This window comes from Callospermophilus lateralis, chromosome 8 (genome assembly GCF_048772815.1).
Source record: "Callospermophilus lateralis isolate mCalLat2 chromosome 8, mCalLat2.hap1, whole genome shotgun sequence".
Classification (NCBI taxonomy): Eukaryota; Metazoa; Chordata; class Mammalia; order Rodentia; family Sciuridae; genus Callospermophilus; species Callospermophilus lateralis.
In genome coordinates, this window is record NC_135312.1 from 90981797 (window position 1) to 91009763 (window position 27967).

Genomic DNA, 27967 nt, shown 5'->3' on the forward strand with positions numbered 1-27967 from the left:
CATAGATTCTAATTCCCTTTTTTATTGGTGTTCCTGATTTAAAAAAAAAAAAATTATTTATTTTTGTGTGGTGCTGCGGATCGAACCCAGTACCTAACACATGCTAGGCAAGTGTTCCACCACTGAGCTGCAGCTCCAGCCCCCTATGCTCCTGATTTTCACCCAGGTGGTAAAGGGTTGAAGCCATGACTGTTGTAATGGTTCATTTTTGGTGTTAACTTGAATGGACTAAGAGATGTCTAGAGAGCTAGGATAGAATTATTTCTGGGTGTATCTGTCAGGGTGTTTCCACAAGAGCTTGCCATGTGAATCATTGAACTGAGGGGAAGATCTGCCCTTAATGTTGGCAGGCACCGAGGAGAAAAAGGCAGAGAGAAAATTCTCTACCCACCCCTCAGAAGGTAGGATACTCCTCTTCTGCTGTTGGACATCAGAACTCCAGGATTCTCAGCCTTTGGACTCCAGAACTTATACCAGCAACCTTCCCCCTACCCCTTGTTTCTCAAGCCTACTATCTTGGACTGTTACACCACCATCTTCTCTGGTTCTGAGGCTTCTGGACTTAGAATGAGCCATGCCGCCAGCACCTCTGAGTCTATATTTTGCCATGGGGGATTATACCTTCCTCCCTCCCTCCCTTCCTATCTATCCATCCATCCATTGATTTATCTTCGCCTGTTGGTCCTGTCTCTCTGGAGAATCTGAAGTAATGCAACAGCAGCCTCTTTCTGTGCACTCAAGACATTGCATTTTCCTGTCTAATTACCTTTAACAGGGAAAACACCTTTTATTCCATAACTAGAGCTAAAAGTCTCAAAAGGAAGACATGACTATGGGTGAGTTTCACTTGAAAGGTAAAGAGTAGCATCACAATGCTTTTTCTTTTGTTATAGAACAATGATAAGAAATTAGAAAGGCCTGGGCCTAGAAGTGAGATAGATATAAGGAAAGGAAAAAAAAAAACAACACAGAATTCAAGGCTGGTAAAACCAAAGATAAATTCCCTGACATTGCAATTTTGCTGAGGGACAGCTCTGTTGAACATCTACTAACAAAAACAGACCAACAAAAAAATTGAAAGGATGCACACTCCTAGTGGGGAGAGTGTTGGTAACTTTTTGTCTAGGTTTTGAATTACTGAATATATAAAAGCTTTTATAAATGACTGAACTCCAATTGTTGACTGACAAAACTATCCTCAATTTATGAAACATGGCACCATATTATGAAAATCAAACTCAACCTAATTTAGAGAAAAACATTCTCCATTAATTCAGCCAACAACAGAAGAGCATAAAGATGGCAAAGGAGCACCCAAGCACCCCACCAACATATCACGAAGCCAAGCATTCCAAGAAGGGCCAACACACATGACTGTACTGCACATATAGGGTGTGGGGGACTTTCAAGTTTTCAAAAGAGTACTTACATATAATTCCTCATTCAATCCCTAGAAGATCTTATGAATATTTCTGTATTTTTATACATTAGGATAGTGAGGTTTAGAAGGGTTGAATAAACCTATTCAAATCCTACACAGCTTGTCACACTGTCTGGATCTGAACTCGTGATCTTAAATGACATCCTATACAATCCATATACTCATTATCTGTTTATTTCCCGTAAATCTGTACAGAGCCCAAATCAAGCATTTGTTTCAAAATCTTATTAAGGTTTCAGAAAGTAAACAATATAGGAACCTTTTAAGATGATCAAGTGTTAATAAAAATGTCTTACCTGAGGCTAAAAAGATTTTGTTATTTAATGGAAATGTTGGCAAAGTTTGAAAACCTGTCACTTTTATTGCTATGAGACAAACTGCTCTTTAAAAATTATAATACTCATGTGAACACATCTGCTTAGGGGCAAAGGCAAATTGTACTCATTTAAAGCAATTCTTGGGTTTTGCTCCTAGAAAATTGAATCTTTGAGAATCCACATAGTAGGATACTATAAACTTACTTTGACCTGAGGGTAGGACTTCTTGTTCTTCTCACTAGATGCACCAGGAAGTCCGCCATGGGATGGACCTTCACAAACATAACGGAAACGAAATCCTCTCTGCAAAGGTGAATACACAGCCAATAAGTTCTGAGAAATACTTACTAAAAATGAGAGAAACAAAGTTACTCACAAATTTCTAATCTTCATGTGTTCCAGATTTAAAAAATATGAAACAATGAGAACATGGGAAATGAAAATTACTTTCCCCAAATTATCATGACTACCATATTAACTGGTGCCTGTGCACTGAGCCGTGGCACCTGGGTTCTCCTCCCCTGCTGCACAGATGTGGACAGTGAACTACTGGAGTTCAAGATTTTAGATGTGATGTGCTATGGCTTGTCTGAATCAGACATTCATTTCAAATTGCTGCTGCTAAGCTCTGAACTTTGCCATATTTAGTAAGTTATGCTTCTTTGATTGTTACTTAAAGGAATTCTTTTATCTGCTCTGACTACATTTTGTTTGGAGTGAGGATGACACAAATATTGATTGCATCAGTATTGTAGAACACACTTTATGCTACACTCTGCATCTGGTGGGCTTCTCTCTCCCATTCAGAAGATCAGATCTTTGATTTTATGATTATTCATGTAATTGAGCTCAAGCTTGAATACTAGCTGACTTGAATGAATCCAAAACCAGATGGTTCCTTATATTATCTGATCAAGAAATTTTACAGATGTGGTTAATCAATAAAGTGTCAGCTGGAAGCCTTTTCTATGTGAATTATTGGGGACTGATAAATACCTAAGTGCCATGTTTTTTTCCATCTGTACATCTGAGAAGACTGTACTAGACCATCTTTAAGGTCTCCAGTTCTAATAGTTTGTAATTTATAAAAGTAACTTAACTATATTTACACATGTTCATATACAGAGAAAAAGAAAAGTATGCAAATATTAAGGAATACTTCATTGTATTTTCTGAAACACTTAGCTTTAAAATAAATAATTCAATTGATAGTAGTGTTAGTTGTTTATGAATATATAATAAAACAACTGTATGGGTTTTTTTTTTCTCAATTTCACCTTTCAATGAAAAGAACAATTTGCTGCCATAATTTAAGAAACATTTTCATCTTTCATTTACTTTTATTGTGGGGCAGGTGCCTCATACTCAGTGTTGATCGTTAGTCATCAGGAACTCCCATGCTCATTATTTGCTGGTGAGGGTTTCTGCCTTACGTACTCACACATTACAGATCTGCAGCCAACATGAAGGTTTTAATGACTTTGAGCTCATGGACCAAAGTAAAATCTTTGTCTCCCTAGACTGTACTATACAGTTCATTATGCCTACTAGGGTCTTACAATCTTTAAGTGGTCCAGGTGCCTTGCACTTACTTAAATCTCTGCAACTGCATCTGCAACTGTCTCTAAATTCTCTGAGGACTTCCTGATTTCCAAAGAAAATTGGTCCTCTAGATGAGAAAGGCCCCAAATAAATTCCCTAGTCTGGGAAAGTCCTCAAGGTCTACATGGGATACTCAACTCATCAAAGTAAGACCGAAAGCAACTCCTGCATATGGCTCCATAGGAGACCCCAAACCTGAACACTGGTAGAGCCTTCAAGGTGAGTTTTTAGGGGCAATTCATCTGTTTCACTTCTCACAAAATTCAAATTAAAAAATGAACTACAAATTCAGCTCTACATCTTTTGGAAGCAATAGTAATAAGATTTATAAAAGCATGAGAAAATAAGAGCATGTACTACAGTTAGTCTCCAGAACCGGCTAACCATGAAGATAGATATTTACTTGGTTGCTAATCAATTCAAACACAACTTCACTTTTAAAGCTGTATTAGATAATTAACACCAAATAAAAGCACAACAGAACTGGGTATTCTGAAGATTAGTAGTCTATGCTATGACTCATCACCATCAGAGCAGGGGAAAACCTGTACCACAAGGGCCCCAAAGAAAAAGAACATTTTCTAACTTTAAAAAATAATAATAATAAAATAATTTATTATCTTTAATCGTAAAGTTCCCTTGGGGCAGTTGAAAAAATATATACGTATACATTTTTTTCTTTTGACAGAGGTATCAAATTGACTATAAGTAAATAGTCAAGGCTTTATAATTTTAAAGACACTTAAAAGATATTCTTAGTTGCAAAAGAGCATCGAAAAATCAATGAAAGGCAATTTGTAACTTGAGGATGGAAATTTATGATTTTTATTTCAGGAAGATAGATGTTTTCAAATGTATTGTCTAGATATATTTCTGATTCTGAATTTCTGAGATTAAAGATTTGCCAATCCACAGCCATTCATCTCAGTAACTCCACTTGCTCAAAATGAGTCACTGACCTCAAAGGCAGGGCTACACTCATCCAGTCACAAAGCCTGACTTAAACACAACCTGCTTACTTTCACTGTAGTCAGATATCAAAACAATACCACTTTGATAAACAAACACATCGCTTTACTCACATGAGTTTTTATCTAGTCACACATAATGAATTGTTTTGAATTCTGGATTGACATTAACTCTTCAAACAAATCATAAATGTCAAATTTTTCTTTGTGATCATTGCGCCCCAAGAAGGAATTATATGTTAAAAATTTATTATAGTGCTATCCTTATAAAAATAGGTATTTAAAAAATACTTTGGTGGGCAGAAAAATTTTAGTTGGCTTAACAGTTTCATGGATTACTAAATTTTACAAACAGAATTTTTTGGGATGCTGGATTCCTGTGTAAAATTTCAGGGGATAAAATTCCTCTGAATGGTTGTTTAAGAGAACAGGTGAATTCATGCGAGAAATCACTGGTACAAGAATTGGAAATGGAGGTAAAGCACAAGAAAATGCTTTTGGTAAACTGTGGAGTCAGGATGTGCGACTTGTAAACAACTAGAACAATGCCCCAAAGTTTCTCATGGAATTCCTGTCCCCACAACAAAACCTTTCATCTAATTTCAACCTTTTAAGGATAGTCTGGTTTTCATTAAGATATTCATATTCTTTAAATTCTGACCAAATCTATTACATATATAATGCCATGATTCTGGAAACCACAAATGCAGTGGTTGCTTTATATAGCTCTTGACATTTAAGTTCTTACATTTATTAAATGTTACTCAATATAAAAGTGCTACACTCATTCACCTGGGTTACCTCAAAGAACACTTAGGAAAGATATTGGGTAATATAACTTCAGGAGGACAGGTATATGTATGCTTAGTTTCACACAGATATGATAAGCACATCCGTTCAGAGATTTAGTGACTGTCATTCTGTGGGAGACTATACTGTTACTTTTATCCCCTAATAATTGAAATGTCCTATGGGCAAATATAAAAGATTCTCTTTCCTTCTATTTCACAGCACTGGAGCCATGCAGTTTCCAATAAATATTCATGCACACAGCTGAGACATGGTTTTGAGGCCATTTCCATTTTCAAGCTATCCTCTATAAAATCTAATGTTCAGAGGAAGAGCCCAATAAGATAAAATGTTCCTCTCTTTGCTGCAAAGAGACTGAGTCTAAAGCTAACACCAGAGGGAAAGGAATTCAACAATCCATTCTAATACTTTACCTCTGCCTGATACTTTAAGGCCTTAAGTTACATGTTCCACAGATAAGAGAAAGTCGAAACTATGAAAGCACGGAGGAAGGTTAAGAAATACTATTCATGAATGGACATGATTGATAAATTTAACTCAAAGGCTGTGAACTGCATGTATTTCTTTATCAGTGAAAATGATTGGAAATAACCTATGCCTTTCCTGGGAGTGCTGATAAACTAAGCTGCCAGAGATCGCAGACTACATAAGGATCTATAATTAACTGGAGTTCCACAGAACTATGCACTGAGGTTCCAGACCGTTTAAAGAATGACTAAGAGCAATGTAAAGTGGATGAACAAAGTGTTACATAATTTGGCAGGTTTGATCTTCCAGATAAACTACTTCCTTCATAAAATTTATTTACCATTGTTTACTATTATGTAATGCTTAATATTAGATGTAGGGCTCTAACATTTCAGAAAAAGTCCCATCCCTTTCATCTTCTTACCTGTTTAGGTTGCTCTAATATTTGAAGGTATGGGCCATCTGCTAAAAACAAAAACAACAAACAGAAACCAAAAGAAACTGTGAGGCTTCTCAAATGTGGTATAAAATGTAAAGCAAGTCAAAAACTGAAATTATGTTTGTAAATTGAGGTTTCAAATCACTTTTGTAATTAAATTCCAAGGACATAATTTCTCTTCCTCGTTTGAACTATTAAATTTCCAATATTACCCTTATTTTAATAGTAGTTTTACAGTTCTAGAGAGCCACAATAAATGAATGTTTGCTGATTGGCTATGGCACACTGTCCAACTCAACTAAGGGTGCCCAGATGGGCAGGCATGGGAAGCCAATAAACTCTGCCATCTTGTCTCCCAGCACAGCATTTTTTAAAAAACATGAACATCAATTACATGCAGCAATCGCTTTCTGGGTGTTAAGACATGTTATTTTTCCTTCACATCATTGGACGCTGACTTTTAGTCCTTATGGGCTCAATGTGAAATTAAGGATGGAGCTAGCAATCTACACAATGTGAAAGATGCAAAAGATGATTCCAGGCCAGCTGTTTCTCCTTACACTACGTTTCTGTACTTTTCCCTTATCTGAATCTGGCCTTCATTATCTAACTAGTTTGTTCTTCCTTTCCCCCTAATAATTTAATTTTGTCTATAAGACATTGTGAATTTTTCTTATTAATCTGTAGCTCTGGACGTTTATATGGAATTTCTTAATGTTGTGCTATCATATAAACTCTTTCTAAATAAACACCACGAGCATTTAGAAAATACTGAAAATAATTTCATTGAAGTTAGGTGCATACCAATTAATAACTATAAAAACACAACAAAAGCTACAGGCTTAATCCATAGCCCAACTATCTGACCTGAAAATTCCTGAAATTCAGATGATAATCAGGACCTCTGAGAGCATAAACATAAATTTGCACAAAGTGAGAAAGTCACTAAACACCATAACTTGGTTTTTATGTCAAAAGTACCATAACCCATACTGTTGGAATAAATTATGATGTATGGAATTTCATATTTGTTTGAATATAAATAAAGATGTTTGGTATTAAAAACATTCTAGAAGAATACTTCTGTGTCCATTTGAAGCTTCACTGTTTCTACTGCTAGAAGCTTAAAGACTTATTTTGAATAAATCAATTTGTGAAAAAGAGATAAATCTGGTTGAAATTTAAAATAAAATAAAAATTAACAGAATTTTTTGTCTTTTCAGCATTTTGTTGAATCAGGATAAAACTAAAGAACTGTAGAGAAAAGGATATAATTATTTTGTTAGTATTCAAGAAATTTATAAGTCAGCTGAAAAATGACTGAATTTGAAGTGAAATACAGATAAGAAAGGAAAAATTGGGTATCACTGGCCAATATGGTATGTATCAGGTTACTTTCTTTTTGTTTGTATGAAATTCATCCCTTAACATTTTAAACTACTTTTAGAAAAAATCTTAAAATTAAAAAAAAAATGGCACGAATTTAATTTTTGCGAAGGAAATAACACTGATTAGAAATAAAAATATTTTCACACCACTAATATACAGCCTGTAGGACAATGTAACAGATATGGAAATATTTCCTGTAAAATGTTAAAAGAACACCTTAAGAAGAGAGCTCTCTAAAAAAGCAATATTTGGATAAGATGCTATGGGAAATATATAGAGCTGGAAGCACATTTACATTAAACTTCAAGTCTCTCCCTTCTTGTTAACTCTCCTAAAAATACTTTCAGTTTTGGTGTTAGTTTTTCTAAAGGACTTAATCTTCTTTAAATATGTGAAATTCCATGTGAAATGGCTCCATTTTTCTCTTTCAGAGAACACATTTAAAGTTAAATCAACTAGAAAATTAGATTCGATATGCACATATTTGTTTTAAGGCCAACTTTCTTTTGGACATGTTTCTGTGCCATGAAAGTGGCATCCCACTGTGCATAGAAATTTAAGTTATAGTAGAGTGTTACAAAACTAACAGTTGTCCCATATCCCATAGTTTTCAACAAGTAGCAGATTTACCAATGATTTTAGATTTCCAGAAATCCAGAAGACTGAAAAAAATCCATATTAAAATTCAAGTTAATATTAGTCTAGAGAGCCTCCCTAACTTCTTTAAAATTTGAATGAAACATCTTATGTATCTTGGACTATAAAAACAGAACTATGTGACTGGAATAAAGGAGGAAACATCCAGAAAAGATGATGGTAATACCAACCAGGAAATAAGATTTCAGAGATAATTTTGAGAGCTTTTCCAATACTACAGCAAAATAATTTCTACAACATGAAGCTCTGACACAGAATATTCACTGAGATGGTATTTTGATAATCTTACTTCTATGTCTATCAACCTAAAGAAAAAAAAAACACTTAAAAAAGAAAGATCTTCCTCAAGATAACTGTTCGGTGTTTACAAGGTATTAAATAGAAATGTGTATATTTCCTGAGGGAAGAATCAAGTTCTTACATTTTCAATAAAACATTAATGCTAAGAAAAATACTTTGAACCCCAGAATAAAAAAGTTGACAGGAAACACAGATGCTACTAAGCCATTTATTTGTTCACAGAAAGCTGACCTAGAACTCAAATTGGATAGCACTTCACAAGACCACAGATACTGTAGCCTGAAAAGTATATTGTGGGGTAAAGACAGAAGGGCCTCTACCAATATAACTTCTGCTAGTGAAGGGCAAGTATGGCAGATTGACTCTGTTCCCTCCCATAAACTCCAGAAATACTAAAGATACAAATGCAGAGAAACATTCTGATCTAAAGCATTAATGGCGAGTACCAGAGTCACCACAGTAATTTTAAGTGACAATGATAAAAACAGGATTATGTCTCCCCATGAGACAAGCAAATCCACAGTAAACAAAACACTTGCTTTCCACGCCAGTGATTACCAAACTTTCTGGTACACAATCTCTGTAATTCACCCACACTGATTCTGAACATCTGTTCAGTCCCACAGATGTGAGGGGTGAAACAAAATAGAGCCCTCAAACCATGCTTATGCACAAATCAGTAAAAAAGAGGCTAGATGAGGTTGAATGTGTTATTACATACGAGATTAAACAATTTGTGAATTCAGATAACGAACATAGTCATGTTCTGAGGGAAGATTATTATTGTAAATTTTGTCCAATTGGCCAGAATGCAAAGCTAAAAAAGATTTTTTAAAAGATTTTTTTTTTTTTTTTTACTGAGTTGATCTTTATGATGTTTCCTTTGGCTGGCAGGCATACAACAGACTGTCATATATATATGTTTTTAGAACAGAGCTGAAGAGTACAGACCGCTTTGCATGAGTGTGGGACAAAACAGAGGTATTAAAAAAAGGACTGAGATAGTAAAATTGGGAGAAAAGGGAAATCCTTATATTGAGAAAAGAAAATCCTCTGAATTTCCTAGCAGACAGAGCAACTGTGGTTGCTAATATAATAGATAAGTGAGGTGAAACAATTTTGTGCAATTATATGTTGAGAAAATGTATTGAAAGATGGGTTTTCAAAACATAAATCACCATTTCCTTTCTATTCATATCCCGAATTTCTAAGACTATTAGCAAAGCCTGAATTTTTTTTTTTAAGTGAAAGTAAAACAATAAGGCAAAGGTGATAGCTTTCTTACCTGTAGGCAGTGGCATCTCTGGGGGAAATAATTCTGGATTAAATATAGTATGAGGCAAAGGGTTCAAATGAAATATCTGTAAAGAAAAAATTACAAATTATGTAATCATTATTTTTCCAACATTATATTTAAAAAGCAATGTTGATATACCTAAAAATTACAAAAATGAAAACTCAAGGAAAAAACCAAAGCCTGAAAATATTTAAAATCAAGATTTAAAAGAAAACCTTATAAGACTAATTAAACTCTCATGTGTGTGGAATTTGCAAAATGAAGAGAATGAGAAGGATAAGCTACCCAGAAATCCCAAAGGCAAGGCTCTGGCTTGCTTACTAGTACATCTTCAGAGTCAAGTATATGCTCATCACAGAGTGGGTGCTTAATAAATATTTCAATCCAGGGGCATTTAACTAGTGAGCCACATCCTCAGACCATGTTTTGAGACAGGGACTTGCTAAGATGCTCAGAGGCTCACTAAGTTGATGAAGTTGGCCTTGGACTTGCAATTTTCATGCCTCAGCCTTCCAAGCTGCTTTGACTTTAGAATTCTGACATCTAGACTATAAAAGATAAATGTGTGTTTGTTCTAAGCCACAAGTGGGTGGTCAGTACTTATAGCAGCAACACAAAATTAAAACAGTAGGCACACAGTATATTTAGAGGAAATTAAATTCTATCTTGATAAGTTACTACTTATTTGGATGATCTGGAGCTAGTACTTTCTTAGAAATATAAGAATATAATCCTGGGTTGGGGCTGTGGCTCAGTGGCAGAGCACTTGCCTAGCATGTGTGAGGCACTGGATTCGATTCTCAGCACCATATTAAAAAAAAAATAAACAAATAAAGGCATTCTGTCCATTTACAACTACAAAAAAAATTTTAAAAAAGAATATAATCCTAAAATAAATATTTCTTTTATGATGGCAAATATATCTCTAATCTAGCCACTCAATTTCAAGGCCTGAAAGAATTATTGACAGCAGCTCTGGAACAATATCAGATAACTAAAAAGAGAATTTTGCAGTCAAGAAGCAGATAATTTTCTAAGGTAATAATTATTATTCCAGCATGGCACAGTGGCTCATGCCTGTAATACCTATAATCCCAATAGCTCATGAAGCTGAGGCTCCATGAGTTCAAAGCCAGCCTCAGCAACTTAGAGGGGTTCTAAGTAACTTAGTGAGTCCCTCATACCTTATGAGGTATGAGGTATGAGGTATGAAGCTCACAGTGGTTAAGTGTCCCTGGTACCAAAAACAAAACAAAACAAAGAAATTTATTTTCCATTTAGTTCACATCTGTTTGAAGTGTTTGTGGACAACATAGGAACCAACCGTACTTCAGTTTTTATGATAGGTAGCAAGTATACTGGATATCAATAATTTTCTTTAATAGAGAGTACCCTCTTCTTATTAGTAAATTACTGAAGGTTCTTGGGTACTTAAGAACCTAGTCAAATCAAGAGTAAGAGAAGCAGTATTTAAATAAATAACACTTTAGTCTAGTTGTTAAGAGTTGCAAATTTTCAATTGAGGAACAAAAAGTGTGCTCTACTTCAATACTTCAGAGTAAATCTCATTGATGCTATTTACTGTTTGCTGAAAAGGAAATACAGAAATAAGAAAACACATTCTACAAAAAGGGGCCCCACCTTACCAGTATCAGAGCAGAAAGGCTGACCTAGAAGAAAAAAATTCCTTTCCTATGGGCCTGGAGGTGGCTAAAATGGCTAAACTAAGAGCAAAAGCACGAAAAGATAACACTGTGTTGTGCTGCAGCTTCTAGTATCAGATCGGGGTGGAGAGCAAACTGCAGCACACACAAATGAAACACAGAGGATATCTCATCAAGGACATGTAAACCTTAGGAAATACAGGCCATGAAGCTCAAGACAAGAAAACAACAACAGCGAACAGAAACAAAACAAAACAAAAATGCCAACAAAAAAATCTTCAAGGTCCTCTCCCCTCAAAAATGGAACTACAAGAATATGCTCCACCCTTGTTGCTAATGAGCACAAAATTGCCTACATAAGAAAGTTTCAAAATGAATGTTTTCAGCAGGTTTTACTCTTGTGTGGCATAAAGGACCATCTCTTATTGATAAGATTTCCTGTGTATAGAGACAGGAAAGCCTGGTTTAAAAACCAAGCAGAACAACCTCATGCTGGTTAGAATTTGCCTTTAATTGTTAGAAATCACGTATTAAAAGTGAAAGGTAAAACAAAGGGTTTTGATAATATGAGTAGCCAAATGTCTTTCATTCTGCAATCAAAGAAAATGTTCCTAGATTTACCTGATATTACCATTTGCAACAAAATTGGAAAAGAGCATCCTAATGTGGAAAGCTACTCATTCTTCCTAAATCAATCAGAATATTACATCAAGATTAATGACTGCAGCGGGGGGGGGGGGGACGGGGACGGGGTTGGGGAGGGAAGAGGGTGTGGCTCAGCGGTAGAGCATTCGCCTAGCATGTATAAGGCCTTGGGTTTGATCCATAAATAATATAAAGGTATTGTGTCCAACGACAACTAAAAAATAAATATTTTTTTTTAAAGATTAATGACTGCTCTAAATCTACTTTAAGGGAACAACACCAATTCCTTAAAACTTTTCACTTTTGGTTTTGTTTTCTGGCTGATTCTGTGCATGAGTAATTTTGGGAAATCCATTGTTTTAGATGATTGCCATTACAATTTAAATGAGAAATGATAATGAATATTGGACCAGCATGTCCTGGGGCCTGCTGTTCTCTCTCCTGGTCTATCCTACAAAATTACATATTTTAAATCTCAGCTTTTATAGACCTCTTTGGAAAGTCCTCCCTAACTGTACATCCCCAAGATAGCACCCAGTAATCCCTCTCAACACTTCAGTCCAGCTCTGTGCAGATCACTACTACTATAGCATTTATTACCCTATGGAAACTATGTCTCCATCCCTCTTATTAGAGTGGCAGCTTTCTGAGACTAGACTCTATGTACCACTTATTTGGTTTTCTGTTTGTTTTGGTATTGGCCATTTTTACCCAGAGATGCTTATTACTGAGCTGCATCCCAGACCTTTTTATTTTATTTTGAGACAGGGTCTGGCTAAGTTGCTGGACTGGCCACAAACTTGTGATCCTCCTGCCTCAGCTTCCTGAGTCACTGGGACTACAGGCATGTACCACCATGCCCAGATATATTACTTATTTTTGTATTTCTACTACATCAAAGTTCTGGTACATAAAAATGCTTCAGGAGCATAATAAATAGAAGAGAGAGAAAGAAGCAAAGTGTTAGTAACCAGCAAAGATTTTTTGGAATCTTTCAAAGTAAAAAGTTGGGGAAAAACAAGAAAAGAACACTGGTATCCCTTCATACTGCTAATTTAGTAAGAACAAACAGTTTTGTGCTCCCAAACCATGTTACTTAAACATGTAATATCTAAAACCCCAGGGCATGTACGGCTTTCTATTTTTCAAATGAAAAGTGAGGATGGGGGTGCTTCATAAGTGATTTTTCACTTAGAAGAGCTGATTAGTAGCAGTCAACACTTACATAATGATCTTCAAATTCTAAGTCCAAAAGGTTCTTTTCAACTACACCACTCTGGCTCCTAAGTAGAAGAGTTTTACTATATATTTCTTCTATAAACATGGAATTTTAAATATACATTTTAATGGGCTATAATAAACTGAACTAAGTTAAACTTAAGTTAAATTTTAAAATGTGTTTAATTTCTATTTGCTGGAACTTATAGATGTGCCTTTATTTGGAAATAACATTCCTTCAGATAAACAAGATAAGATGAAGTCAGATTAGATAAGGGTGGGCTCTAAATCCAATGTCTGATACCTTTTTAAGAAAAGAAAATCATTGTTACTGCTTAATTTCTACTAACATTTGTTTAAGATGGGAGTTCAGAATAGATACACTTTTAATTCGAATTTCCACTGTCTTTGCACTAAATAAAATTCATCATATTCTTAAAAAAAAAAAAAGAGAGAGAGAGAGAGATTCGGACGCAGAGACACAGTAGACACACTAAGCAGGGAAGAGGCATGTGACAACAGAGGCAGAGATTGCTGGGATGCATCCGGGAGCCAGGGAATGCCATGGAGTGAGAGCATCAGAGAGGCTACCTCAGAGTCACAGAACCAGTCCTCCTCAGAGTATCCAGAAGGAACCAACCCTGCCAACACCTCGATTTCAACCTCTAGCCTCACAAACTGTGAGACTCTTTTCTGTTGTTTCAAGTCACAGATTTGTGATAATTAGTTCCGGCAGCCCTAGGAAACTAAGGGCTATTGTTTTAACTACAACATTAACAATATTTATACAATAAGACTTAGAAGTTTAAGTGACTCATTTTGTATGACATGTCTTCTCTAACCTTACCTGGAAGGACAGGGAAACTGAAGAAAAAATCTAAAAGAAATATTTACTAATTTTAGAGTTGTACTGATAGTGAATTACTATGTTTGCATTTTGAAAAGTGTACATTTTGAAAAGTGAATCCATTTAAATGAAATTAAAAAATAAATAAAATTAACAGTAAGATGGTAACACTTACTTGTTCAGGCATTCCCCCATATGGATTGTTTCCTGCCATTCTGGAGCTGTATAATAAAACAAAACAAAACTGTAACACTGGGATGAACCTTAAAAATTCCATCAACATGGAATGCATGATATGGTAAACTGTAAATTCTATGAAGATTAAATACAATCCTTTTAAAGATCTTTAGAAGGAGGACATGATATAGTTTCCCTTTGATATCTAAATCTAACAGCAGGGAGATTGCATAATTAAGGAATTGCCACTTATGTATGATACGGAACCTCTTGCTGGGCTCACACAGTGTCCTGAGTTTGGTACAACGGGTCTACATCCTTTCTATAAAAACTATGCATACTTGAGGCCATTTCTTTGTATCACCCTCTAAACCTCAAGAATTTACAGTTTTGGCTTTTATGTATATTATTTTTCGGCCCTCATGAACTCTGTGATGTTCTAGAACTGTCTCCAAATTTTCTGCAAGTCACTCCAGTTGAGAAGTTCAAAGGGCCTGATCAGAGTTTTGCATAGCACCTGGGAGGACGGCTACAGTCTGCCAGGCTCTGTCTTCTATTGCATTCCATTGAAGCCATTTTCCTGCCACTGTCAAAGTGGAATAGAAACTCTGTAATATCAAAAGTATAATTAAATACACAAAAATAAGAGCCCTTTTTATCAAGGCTATGGATCTCAGCTTATTTAACTCCAGCCAGGTATTAATACACTGCAGGCCCTAGCAATCTTGTTTTACGCTGGGGGTGCTGATAACATAAAAACGATTGGATAGGGGCTGGGGATGTGGCTGAACTGGTAGCGCGCTCGCCTGGCATGCGTGCGGCCCGGGTTCGATTCTCAGCATCACGTACAAAGATGTTGTGTCCACCGATAACTAAAAAATAAATATTAAAAAATTCTCTCTCTAAAAAAAAAAGATCGGATAAAGATAGTACCTAAAATCACATATCATTAGGGATTTACTTAATTCAGAAATATCCTTATATTATTTTAAATATAGGTTATTTAATTGAAATTTATTTAGATCAAGTTTAAGCTACGTGACATGAAAAAGGTGTTTTCAAAAGCAAATATTAATTTCTGAGACAAATTTATCAATTTTTTCCACAAAGCCTATAAAGTATGAAAGGGCACCTGGGACTGCAGCTGAGAATGTTGTCTACCAACAAGTGCTCTCTCCTGTTCCACAGCAGAAGGGGTGGAGGAGGGACTGTGACAGTTCAGCTAGATTTGCCCCATACTTCCCAGGTTAGAGATGGCCATTTGACAAAATGCTCACCGGTGGAAGTCATAACTACTGTGGGCTTAAGGTTCTTGAGAAACTCCCTCCATGTTTTGCTTCTCTTTCCTAATGGATAAAACGCAGATGAGGCTTCTATCATGCAGGTAACGATGAACAGTCTAGCAGATGGCTGATAAGTAGGAGGTACCAAATCTGGGTCCCTGAATGACACCATGAGATAGAACCTTTGACTAAGCCAGCAGCTCATTCTGGTGGTGATGTGGGAAAGAAATAAACTTCTCTGTCCAAACATGTACTGTCAAGTCTCAGTTTAACTCTTACCTCTGACTACTTCATCTACTACTCTGATAAACACAGGAGCCTCAAAAGAGGAATCTGATTTCCAAAGAAATCCTATTTTGCTAGAACACCGAATGACTGATGGAGAGAGACAGCTTCCTGAGAATTCTCAGGGGTGCAAGGCAGAGTCCAACTCTAACAAAAGGGAAAAGAACAGCTCCCAGTCTATAGAACAGGAAGTCCAGGCAGATTGGCAGGGAAATATTTGCTTTCTACAAGAAATAGTGAGTGCAAATATTCAAACAGGTGCAATTAAATACATATCTATTAAGATAAACAGTTTAAAAGAGAAAATTGACTTGATATAGTAAAGAGAAATTAAGTAATTCAAAATTCAAGAGTTCTTTCATGCCTGGGTGGGTGACCTTCATTAGCTAACTCACTGTGGCCTGTTATCTCATTTGTAAAAATGAGAGATTTGGATGGAATGGAATTTTGAAAAGGGTAGAACTTTGTTGAGCTTGGAATATGTGCTAGCTAATAAATGGCTATCCAAAGAATACATACATTCTAAGACATAATATTCTTTGGTAAACTTGAATTTTTGTAAGCATTTTTAAGTGGATATCTACATTAAAACTCTGTATACATATTTTTGATAATCATATTTCTATATTAAAGAATCATAAATTTCAGTTACATGGAGAATACCAGTAAAAAATGTTATATTGAAATTGCATGTTAATATTAGTTACAACAATCTTTTTGAAAACCCTTAAACTTAGACCACCCAGGAGCCCAAACTTTCACAAAAATTTTAAAAAAGATTCTTTTCATTTTAGACTTTCCATTAATCAGGGATGGTGTCCTGATTCTTTCCAAATAATCTTGACCCAGAGTCTTCCAAAGTAGAGGCAAGATGGTTGACGTGTTGAACCAAGAGAACACATTCAGTTACCTGTATGGCACTGATTTATGTATATACTAAAACTGTTGATGATTTCATATAACTTTAAATGTGGATTTAACATAAAGTAGCCTTCACGGTAACTTAAAAAAGTCAACTCAACTTCCTTTAGCAGAACTGACACAGATTAAGTATCGAGATCACGTATTGTAGAGAAAGCCTTAGTGAAGAGCTCCAAATTATAGGTATGTAGACAAACCACCAAATTAAATAGTCTTCCCTCCAATAACATCCCACTACAAGATTTATGCACTACCGCATACCTATAAAAAATAGTTTTAAAAACCCTACAGCAACTTGAGAGACACCTGGGTGAATGTTAAAAACTGAACTTGTACCACCTTCAAAGATAGCTGAATTCACTGAGAAGAACTGAGAGGTAAGAGCTACTCCTAGGGTGATGTCAATGCTAATTCAAATTTTAAAATAAAATGTCAAAAGAAACCAAGAATCATTTGGAAAGAATGAATCATAAAGTAATATTTGCATTAATTGTAAAAGCAGGTTTTACTTCTAAAATGTTGAAATACCAACTAAACTTTCAGAACTGAAGGATTTGAAAAAACCAGGGAAAGCCCCTTCAGTCCCCCCCGGTCCCCAGACCTTCCCCTCGCTTTCCTTTTGCTTAGTTCTGTGCTTTTGAGGAAGGACCCTGAAACAGAAAAGCAGATACTGAGTCGTCTGGGGAGAAGATGGGTCTAATCTCTGCATCTCTCCCCCCCACAACAGTGAGGTTTTTTAGGAAGATTTTCATACATGAAAAGAGAAACAGAAAATGTAACTAGCTAGCAACAAAGAAAATATCCAGTGAACTGTTATTTTTCTATAGGAAAAGCAAAAGGTTACAACTAGCCTAGTTCTGAATATGTGATGAGTTCAATGAAATGCCCAATGGGTTACTGTCTATACATCTGTGACGCCCACCCCAACACCTCAGGGGCTTCTCTCTGAAGAAAACTAGACTGAGTGCATTAACTTCAGTTTTTTCAAACTCATTAAAATGATTTCATGACTCACTATGGCTCATAATTTTCAGTTTGAAAAACAGAATTTTAGGTGCCATCCAGAAGATACAGTGGGAATTAGATGAAGTATCTCTTTATTCAAGAGTATATTCAGTCACAACACACACCATTTATGTGCAATTTTAGTATGTCATCTTTCATAGCAATAAGGATGAAACTCATAAGAAATGAAGCTGACTTTTCACCATTTCTGTAAGGTAATAAATATATAAAGAAAAAAATCTGCTGAAGCCTCTTTTTACATAGGAATTTGTTAGAAAAAGCATGATATAAGGTAATGCACATGCGCACTGCATATAATGTAAAACATTCAAGTAACAATAACTTTTCTTTCTGTAATTTCAATTTCAGGAATTATCTGAGCAAGTACACAAAATAAAAAGTAAGTATAAGGATAGTCACTGCAGCAAATAAACTAAAAACAATCTAAATGTCCTTTGGTAACAAATTGTTTAACAGTTGCCTAACTGTTAATGAATAAGTTAAATATTATGCAACTGTTAAAAACAATAATTCAGATATATAAAATGACACAAAAACATTCATTTAGTTATATATTACTATATTTTAATTTTCTAACTCAATTATATAATTGGAAATATATCCTTAACAGGAAAAAGAAAACAATAAAATTAATAAACCTGTCCTGAATTTAAAGTTTAACTTTGACATCGTTTTTTTTCAAATTTAAAGAATTCAGTTTATCAGTTTAACTTTGACATCTTAATGATGACATATAGTGAATAGAACATGAAGTATGAATGAGCCCAAAATTTCTAAGAACTCTTGGAATTCTTTCATAAGAAATACAATAGAAAAAAAATTAACTTTAAAATGTCTGTTCATTTACATCTTGCTGATACTATATGGTGCTAGAAATGATGAAAGATAAGTTGACAGTAGACTTGTTTTTTTTCAGAAGAGATGATTTCCAAAAATTTTTGGAAAGAATAATTATTTGTATGCTACCATACTGAGATATGTATAGACACAGTTTTCATTTTGTTCTACTCCTCTCTGCATTTTTATACTGGTATTGTTTCATTTGGGTATAATGTGACCAACTGAAATGTGGAATATCTATCTAGTGAATACAAATACATCATGCTCAGCAGTGGTAAAGATAAGGTCCCTGTTGAGGATGGAATGTCAACCTAACAGGGATGGCAGACACACAGAAAATATTCAGCTGGTTAATTCATACAAAGCCTATTAGCACAGTGAATGATTTCCTAGCAAATGTTAGCCATTTTAGTAGAAGAGCATAATAATCTGTTCATAAATTATTAAAATAGCAATACAGACAGCAAAAGTTTTAAGTATTCTGAGAAGAATCAAGTATTTTATTTCTTTTCCATCTACATTTACAGGTACACTGCCATATTATTTCTCTAAAGTGATTATGTGTCACTGCTGAATAAAATGTTTGCATTTTGTCCCCAGGGGACATTTGGCAACCAGGAGTCATCTTGTGCTGTTGTGGGCGGTCCTAGTGGATTTTAGTGTACAGAGGCTAGAGACACCACTAAACAGCCTATAACGCACAGGACAGCCCCTCACATTAAACCATTTCCCAGCTCCAACTGTTAATAATGCTGAGAAGAAACCCTGATGAATGCTATGGCACCAGGACAATACTTCAGTTCACACAGAATAAGAACTAAACTTTACTGACTACCTCCCATGAGAAAGGAACTGTAGACAGTGCTTCACATGTTTCACTTAATTCTCACATTAATCCTGAGGAATACTGATTGCCCCGGCTGAGAAACTGAAATTTAGAGAGACTAAATCATTTGCTCAGGCCGACAGAGTAATGCTGGCTAATCTGTCTACTACCACTTTTATTAGAGGTAGATGTGATTTTCCTCTTGACTTCATTATTTTAATACAGATCTTTGCTCCAGGTCTCCCAAGTGTTCTACTTGGAGCGGGTCTACTTGCAATGGTAGCTGCTATAGCTGGAAACTTACAAATAGAAACTCACAGGACCAGTCACCTGTGCTTGTGAAGTGGCTGCGGTCTCCCATGATAGTAGCCAACATCCATTCAAGTTGTTTTTTCAGGGAAGGCCCTCCAGAGAAGAGTGTAAGGAACTGGTTTAAACCAGCCTCCAAATAATCAACCCCTCTTCTAGATGTCCTGGAATGAACTTGCTCTTTACAATCTCACTATAATGCTATATTTGCCCCAGAAGCTCCCAATTCACCATTTTTGAACATATGAAGAAGCATGATCTCAAAATGCACTTTCATAGAAGTGTGTGCTCTTTGACATACAGACAAGTCTCCCCAATTAGATTCCCTTGCCTCCTTTTTGCGGGAGACACCACTTTGGGAGTCACCCCATGTTCTCCTTACTTGCTGCAAACCTTCTTTCACTCTCTGATTTCCTGGTTGTGCTCATTGGCTCTGCACCCACAAAACAGCAAAGCCTTAGTTAGCACATTATTTGATTCAAGTAGCATAGCCTGAAAAGCAGAATAAGACTCTGACAATGTATGAAATTCAAATGAGTTATTTACAAGAAATCAAATGTGAAAATAAAAACACCAAATAATATCAGTTCAAGTGATATTTTAAACATATATGCACATATGAAAACACATGTAAACATACATTATATATATATATATATATATATATATATATATATATAGAGAGAGAGAGAGAGAGAGAGAGAGAGAGACAGACAGAGAGAGATAGAGATAGAGATAGATATGGGTGGGGGGGATGATATCTATATCTATGTATCTCCATTCATTGGTAAATTTCAAAGGAGAATAAAGAGATTCTCTCTGAAACATGTCTGTAGGAAAAACATACTCACTGACCATATTATAAAAATACATATAAATTTAAAGCTAAATTTGAGCTGTGCCAGTACTGGCAGCCAAGAGGGGAAAGCCGGTGGCTGTTGTGGCACATGCTGTGCACTGTGTGACAGGTTTATTTGAAATGTTACCTGGATGTTTTCCTTCCTTCATTAGTTTACTCATTCATGAAAAAACAGCTATGCCTACTGTGTCCGCTTCCAAAGACGTGATACTACACAATAAGAATAACACAGTTCTTGTACTCACAGAACTTACAGTTGTGGTAGAATGAAATAATGGTCACAATTTTTTTTTTTTTTTTTTTACACTCACCCAACAGAAGGAAAAATATCTATGTCTCCATGCCTTGAATCTTGGCAGTAACTGTAACTAGCTCTGACCAAGAGAATGAAGGAAAAGTGTGGGTACTGCACACTGGTTTCAAAAAGCCTTGCAGTGATCACATTCTTTCTCTCTTGGAACGCTGCTGCTGTGTGAACCAGCCTGGGCTAGTCCACTGGAGGATGAGAGACCAGATGGAGCAGAAAGGGGCAAGGCTGGCTGAGGCTCCCCTCGACTAAGCAGCACAGGCTGAGCAGGCGAAAACTTTAGAGATCAGCCAGGCAAGTCCAGACAGATGATTATACAGCCCACAGACTTGGAAGAAATAACGAATGCTGGTGTTTCAATTTGCTTTGTGGTGATTTCTTATGCAGCAGAAGTTAGCTAATGTAACAGTTTAGTAAGTAGGAAGATGAACAGGTTAAAAAAAAACAAAGTGCAACCTAGTAAGTGTTAAGGGAAACGGAGAGTATGTGGGGCATGAGTTAGTTATCTTGGTAATACAATTCAGTAATTACACTCCTGCACTGACTGGCTTTTATTCTTACTGTCTTATTCAATTCCCAACTGAACAGAAGAAAAACAAGTACAGTTCGTCAAAAATACTTTACTGTGAGAACAAAATTAGAACTGTTAAAATTTTCAAAGTGCAATTATTATTCAGTCACTTTTGGCATTAAGTAATGATGACATTATAAAATAAGTGATGATGTTTTAAATTCCCTCCGCTTTCTAATCTCTAAAGTCAATTTATCATTTCTTTTTTCTTTTTTAAAAATATATATTTTTTTTAGTTGTAGATGGGCACAATACCTTTATTTATTTATTTTATGAACCCAGGGCCTCGCACATGCTAGGCAAGCACTCTACCACTGAGCCACAATCCCAGTCCCCAATTTATCATTTCTGACGCAGTAAACCCTATTCTTGACTCCCCAATTTCTGCCAATATGTCATTCTCAAACATCCAGTCAATAACCAATTTCTACTGATTCTTTTTCTTCAAGTTGTGTCTTGACCTTCCTTTCCTGTCCATTTCCACTGGCACACCCTAGGTGAGACCTTTATTGCCTCACCCTGAATCACAATCACAGCTTCCCTAATGTTCTTCCTCACCGCAGTCTTTCTTACAAATCTTTCATATTTTTGCTATATTACTTAAAAGATTAAGTCCAAGAACCACAACCACTCATATCACACAATCATCATATTATGTTAAATGATATTATAGTATAAGCATATTATAGCATCACTTATTACCATGTTCCAACCAAAACTATTACTTTAGGCAGACTGGTTATTCAAAAATGTCTTGCTCATTTCCATCTCTTGAGTTTGTTTAGTGTGCCCTACATCTTGAAATGCCATCTTTCCTATCTAAGTATTACCCACTCTTCAAGGCTCTACTTAAATCCAACCTTAACCATAAAACCTTGTATTTTTCCTTATAATTTATAGCCCTGTAATCCACATTAGGTCTAGAACACTTACAGTCCTGGTGATTCTACACTTTACAGCACATGTTCTACTGCAACTTAATTTTTCCTATATATTTAAAATCTTCTCAAGGGAGTATAAGTGCCTAAAAAATATAAATGGGAGTTTTGCTCTTCTGTACTTCTCAACCAGTAGACATAAGTATTTTTGATTAATATAGTATTAACTGTAAGAAGCATTGAAATATCAAATTTGTTAAAATATTGACTCCTGGTTTTGATCATGACAGATTAACAGTTATCTGAACTTGCTCCTTTACCATGTTCAACTGAAAAACTACACAAAATACTTAATGCAATAGGTTAAGACACTGAACAACAGATATCATAGTGCTATATATCATAGGCTATCAGCTCCAAGTCCATTCTTATTTTTTGAACCATGGTCACTTTCTTAACCATTACACATGGAGTAGAGCCCAAACAGAGAGCAGCAATGTCACAGAAAAGGTTTACAACAGGAATAAGAGCCTTAGAAATCTGCATAGAGGTCACCTCTAGTCGTTAGCCAAATATTAAGCTATGCTAGTGCAAGACAAGACCCTGAAAAGTCAACTAAAAAGCAAATATTCAGGATATAAGAGTTGAATTCAAGAGGTTACATGGTGCTGAGAGACAATGAAATTGCCACATCCCAGGGTGGAGAGACAGTGCTGAACATTCTAAGCATTCAGTTGTGACAGCTCAAAAACCATGCAATGAGAGTTAGGAACACACCCTAAAATTGCAGTTATTCTAAATCCATCTTATAAAACCAGTTGATTAACCAGTAAACTTATTGCCTATTACTACAAATTCAACACTGAATAATGGAAGACAAAAACACAAGCTTTCCACAGTGCAATATGTAAAGGCACAATTAAAAATTATAAAGCCTGTAAAGAAACAGAAACATATGACCCAGAAGAAAAAATACAAAACAAATAGTGAGATAAGCAATGAATGATTTCAAAATAGTTAACAACAATATATTCAACAAGTGTAAAGGCAAAGATGGATATAATGAATGAACAGATACAGAATTTTAGCAGTAATAAGCAAACTTTTTTTAAAAAGAACTAAATGGAAATTCTGGAACTGAAATGAAATTTTAGCAAATGGATTTTTCAAGAACTTTGATAATATAGAAGAAAGAATTAATAAACTACATCAATAAAAACTCTCCAACTTGAAACATGGATAGCACGCAGAAAGAAATGAAGACTTGCTTGAGTGGTCTAGGGCAAAATATCAAGTAGTTTACATATTTGTAATTTAGAATCCCAGGAGGGGGGAAAACAAGATAGGGCAAATATTTGTACAAATAATGATTGAGAATTTTCCAACTTGATTTTTTAAAAATTGGCCTATTATCTAAGAATCTCAAAGATTCTCATGTGGGAGAAAGGTAAATAAAACTATGCTTAAGCATATTATAACCAAACTGTTGAAAACTAATGCTAAAGAAAAAAAAAAATCTCCAAAGTGTCAAGAGACAAGAAAGGGCAGCCTAGGACCAGGCACAGTGACATATGACTGTGATTCCAGCTACATGGGAGCACAGGACCAGCATTAGGTGTCTGCTGAGAGATGCATCCTCCAAAGGGAAGAACGCTGTGCTTCACATAATGGAGAGTGGAGGAGCTAGAGGGAATGCACTCCCTCCTCGTGAGGAACCCTCATGACCTCAACACCTCTTAAAGGCTCTACCTCTCATTACTATCACATTGGTCATTAAGTTTCAACATGCGAATTTGGAAGGGGATACATTTTTAAACCATATTAGTAAGAACACTATAAGATTTAGGAAAAACACCATGAATCAAATGAACCTAAGTCTATGTACAGAACACCACAACCTTTGCAGAATACACACTCTCTTTGAGAGCACACGGAACATTCCCAAAGACAGACCACACACTGGGCTATAAAACAAGTCTCCATAAATTTCAGGTAAAGCATACAGAGTATGGGCTATGGTTTGGCTAAGGGCCTTCCAAAGGTTCATATGTTAAAGGCTTTGTCCCCAAGGGTGGCAGCATTGGGAGGTGGTGAAACTTCTAGGAGGTAGGGCCTATTGGAAAGTCCTTAATGTCACTTTAAGGAGATTGTGGGACCCTGGCCCATTCTTTCTTCCCTTTTGCTGCTTGGTCGATGGGTAAGTGGTTTTCACAGCCACGTGTTCCTACCCCGAGTATTGCCTCGTTAGAGGCCCCAAATAATAGGCCCACCTGATTGGGAACTGGAGCCTCCAAAATCATGAATTAAAATAAACCTTTGCTTCTTATAAGTAAATTACCTCAAGTATTTCACTACACTGACAGCTGACTAATACACTAATACAGTGTATCACCTAAACATAATGAAATCAAATCAGAAACTAATAACAGTAAGATACCCATAAAATCCTCAAATATATATATGTAATGAAGTCAAAGGGGAAAATGTGTCTCTTAGAATCAATTAAACATAATAAATATAACCTTATTTGCCCTGTCTGAAAAAAAAAAAAAAAAAAACATTTAAATTCTTGCCCTATCATGTTCACTATAACCAAGGGGGACAGGAATTTTCTGAGTGAAGTGATTAGAATGCATTCCAAGTGTTCCATAAGAAACAAATCTTTGCCTATGGTTGTGTTCTTAATCACAGCTAACATTCATAGGATCAAAAAGATGTTTTGGACACATTTTAATTACTGTGTCATTTATATCAAATGGCAGATTCCATTCTAAGTGAAATTCATTTTTATTAATGTTATAGTAGGACAACCTGCTGAGAATAAATTGTACAGCTATAGAAGCTCTATGGATTATAATAAATTGGGTAAAAACTTGTGTTATCACTTAAGTAACTCTTGATACAATCCTGCTTTCCATTTCCTCTAAACAACCAATTCAATGCATCTACTTATGATTTGAAGTCTTTCATTCAGGTGTCACTAAAAAAAGGTTTGATATACTAGGCTTTGTTCTGACCTTTTGCTTCTGCATTTCTAATGTTACAGGTTTTCTCCTTTCCTAAAAAAAAACAGTACAGCAATTTAATTTTGATGTCTGGCCTTTGCCTTGAGTGCCATTTTTAAGTATTTATATTATCAGATTAAGGTAGAAGTATACCTCATGGATTATGAGTTAAGAAACTAGTATTCTTTTGTTAACTATAAAGAAACAAATCCTGTTCTCTTGACTCTGAATATGATTTATTTTGGATTTTCATCTTATTAACCCTCAAAAACCTACAAAAATATATCCTTTGTGTTTTAGCAGTGCTAGAGATGGAACCCAGAGCCTCACACAAGCTAGACCATGCTCTACCACAGAGCCATATTCCCCAACCCCTTGTCCTTTGTTTTAAAAGAAAATGATTCATCATGTGAACCAGCACTGTTTGGTTCTATGTCTATGGCTACCATGGGCCTGGAGGGAGAAAAGGCTCCCTTGGGGGAACAATCACAGCCACATGCTCCTATCCTGAGTACTGAGTACAGCAAAGACCTTCCAATTACACATACAAAAATTTAGTGATTTGCATGCATCAAAATCAGGCCTTATGCAGGGTGCTCTCAGTCCTTAGATCCAGTTATGAGGCCCTTTCCACACCGACCACGGACTGATATAGGTAAGGCCTTTAGGAAGAGATGAACTACACTGTCTTATATCTGAGAGTCAGATGTGCATATTTATTTCTTCCAAGTCTCTTTGTCAGTGACCCTGACAACTTAAAAATAAAGATAATTTTAGTCTTAAATCCATAAATGATAAATTAATGTGAAATGTGATTTGTTCTATATACATTTTTTTTTTTACTAATGTCTGAGGCAAAAAACAAAAACAAAAACAAAATTCTGTTTGATGAGGAATATCTGAACTGACCGTAGGGTCTTTATCCATAGCAGAATTCTTATTTGTGTGAAGCTCATTATTGGCAGTTCAGAGTTATTAATTCATTCAGTGAACTCTTGATAGTCTTATGAGTCATGGAAGTAATGCACACGTAATCCAAGAGTCATTCATGGAACCTTTCAGATGAGCAGAGGGTGCGGTCCTGACTAAGAAGGGGCAGTAGGGGGGCTTTTGAGGTGTGGCGATGTTCTACTTCTTCTTTTTTTTTTTTTTTTAATTTTTTTTTAAAGGGGGGGGGGGAGAGAGAGAGAGAGAGAGAGAGAGAGAGAGAGAGAGAGAGAGAGAGAGAGAGAGAGAGAATTCCAATATTTATTTTATTTTAGTTTTCGGCGGACACAACATCTTTGTTTGTATGTGGTGCTGAGGATCGAACCCGGGCCGCACGCATGCCAGGCGAGTGCGCTACCGCTTGAGCCACATGCCCAGCCCGGATGTTCTACTTCTTGACTACCACCTAGGTTAAGCGTCTCAGAGTGAGACAAACCATTAAAGGTGCACCATTGCGATCTGTGCACTTTTCAGTTAGGCGATTCCTCAACTTCAAAAAAGGACTATGACAAAAGAAAAATTTAAAAACAAGAAGCATTACATGACTTAAGCTCCCTGATGGTCTAAATTTCTGTCCTGCTCAACACTGTGTTCCCAGTACTCAGAACTGTGCCTGGCACATAAAAATACCTTGACATACACTCAAATGAATTACTGCTGAAAAACTAAAATCCTACTTATGTTAATTTCTTGATTTAATCATTTTATACACACAAACACACACACACACACATGCATAAAACATCCCCTTGTACAATATATATATGTAATTTTTATTTTTCAACTGTACTGTGATAAAGCTGGAGAAAATAAAGGATAAAATAGTAAAAAAAATTTCTATTACATAAGGATGGGAACACATAAATAATAAAGGTTCCCTTACTCTACACCTCTTCAGATACTGCCAATCTTGCTTTTCAGAGATACTAGCTTTTTAACACTCATAATTTTCTGTGTTTGGTTTATCTGATGGATCTATTCACATATCCAATAATTTTATATCTTTTCTCTTGACTTATCAATTTTAGACATTCCTTCTATGACAGATGAGGAGTCAGCTCAGACTACTATCACTTTCCCTTTTTCCTCCTCCAAATAAAGTTATAATTAATGAGATCTAGCATTGATCTGGAGTTGAATATTTAATTTTATATTCAATTTCAGTCTTAAGTTTGCCATGACTTTCTTTAGAGAAATATAAATAAGAGACTAAGTAATAATAAAATATCTGGATGTCAGGAAAAAACTAGATTGGGACCAAAGATTATAATTATTATCCACAAAATAGACCATTGATCATATCTTTCTATGGATAATGAAGAATGGACTTTGCAACTACTCATGAATTTTTCTTAAGTCAATCTATCTCAACACAGCAAGAAAATTTGAAGTCTTCCAAATAACGCAATTACATCAAAGAAACAAATTATTTTAGAGGTAGATGCCCATTTAATCTAACCCTCTCATTTTTTTTCCCCCCACAGAGAAGTTAACCGCTTGCCCAGAGCCACAGAGCTCAATTAGTGGCATCGTTTCCCAATATTTTATTCAGTTACTGAATAAGTAAATAAGATAAAATGTAAATAAGATAAACCCTGCCCTGGAGATGTTTCGTTTTTTGGAACAAATAA

General features: G+C 35.6%; 1 protein-coding gene across 2 annotated transcripts in view; it reads right to left on the reverse strand.

The window, feature by feature from the left end:
- Positions 1-27967, reverse strand: part of Nfkb1 (nuclear factor kappa B subunit 1) — a 116690-nt gene that overhangs the window by 79860 nt on the left and 8863 nt on the right. The window contains exons 2-5 of one of the 2 annotated variants that reach the window (XM_076863941.2): positions 14238-14283; positions 9677-9752; positions 6031-6068; positions 1963-2061 (exon numbers count right to left, since the gene is read on the reverse strand). In XM_076863941.2, the coding sequence (XP_076720056.2) occupies positions 1963-2061; positions 6031-6068; positions 9677-9752; positions 14238-14276 (252 nt within the window). In that variant the 5' untranslated portion in view covers positions 14277-14283. Of the gene's footprint in view, positions 1-1962; positions 2062-6030; positions 6072-9676; positions 9753-14237; positions 14284-27967 lie in introns of both variants that reach the window. The other variant, XM_076863940.2, reaches the window with a different exon arrangement.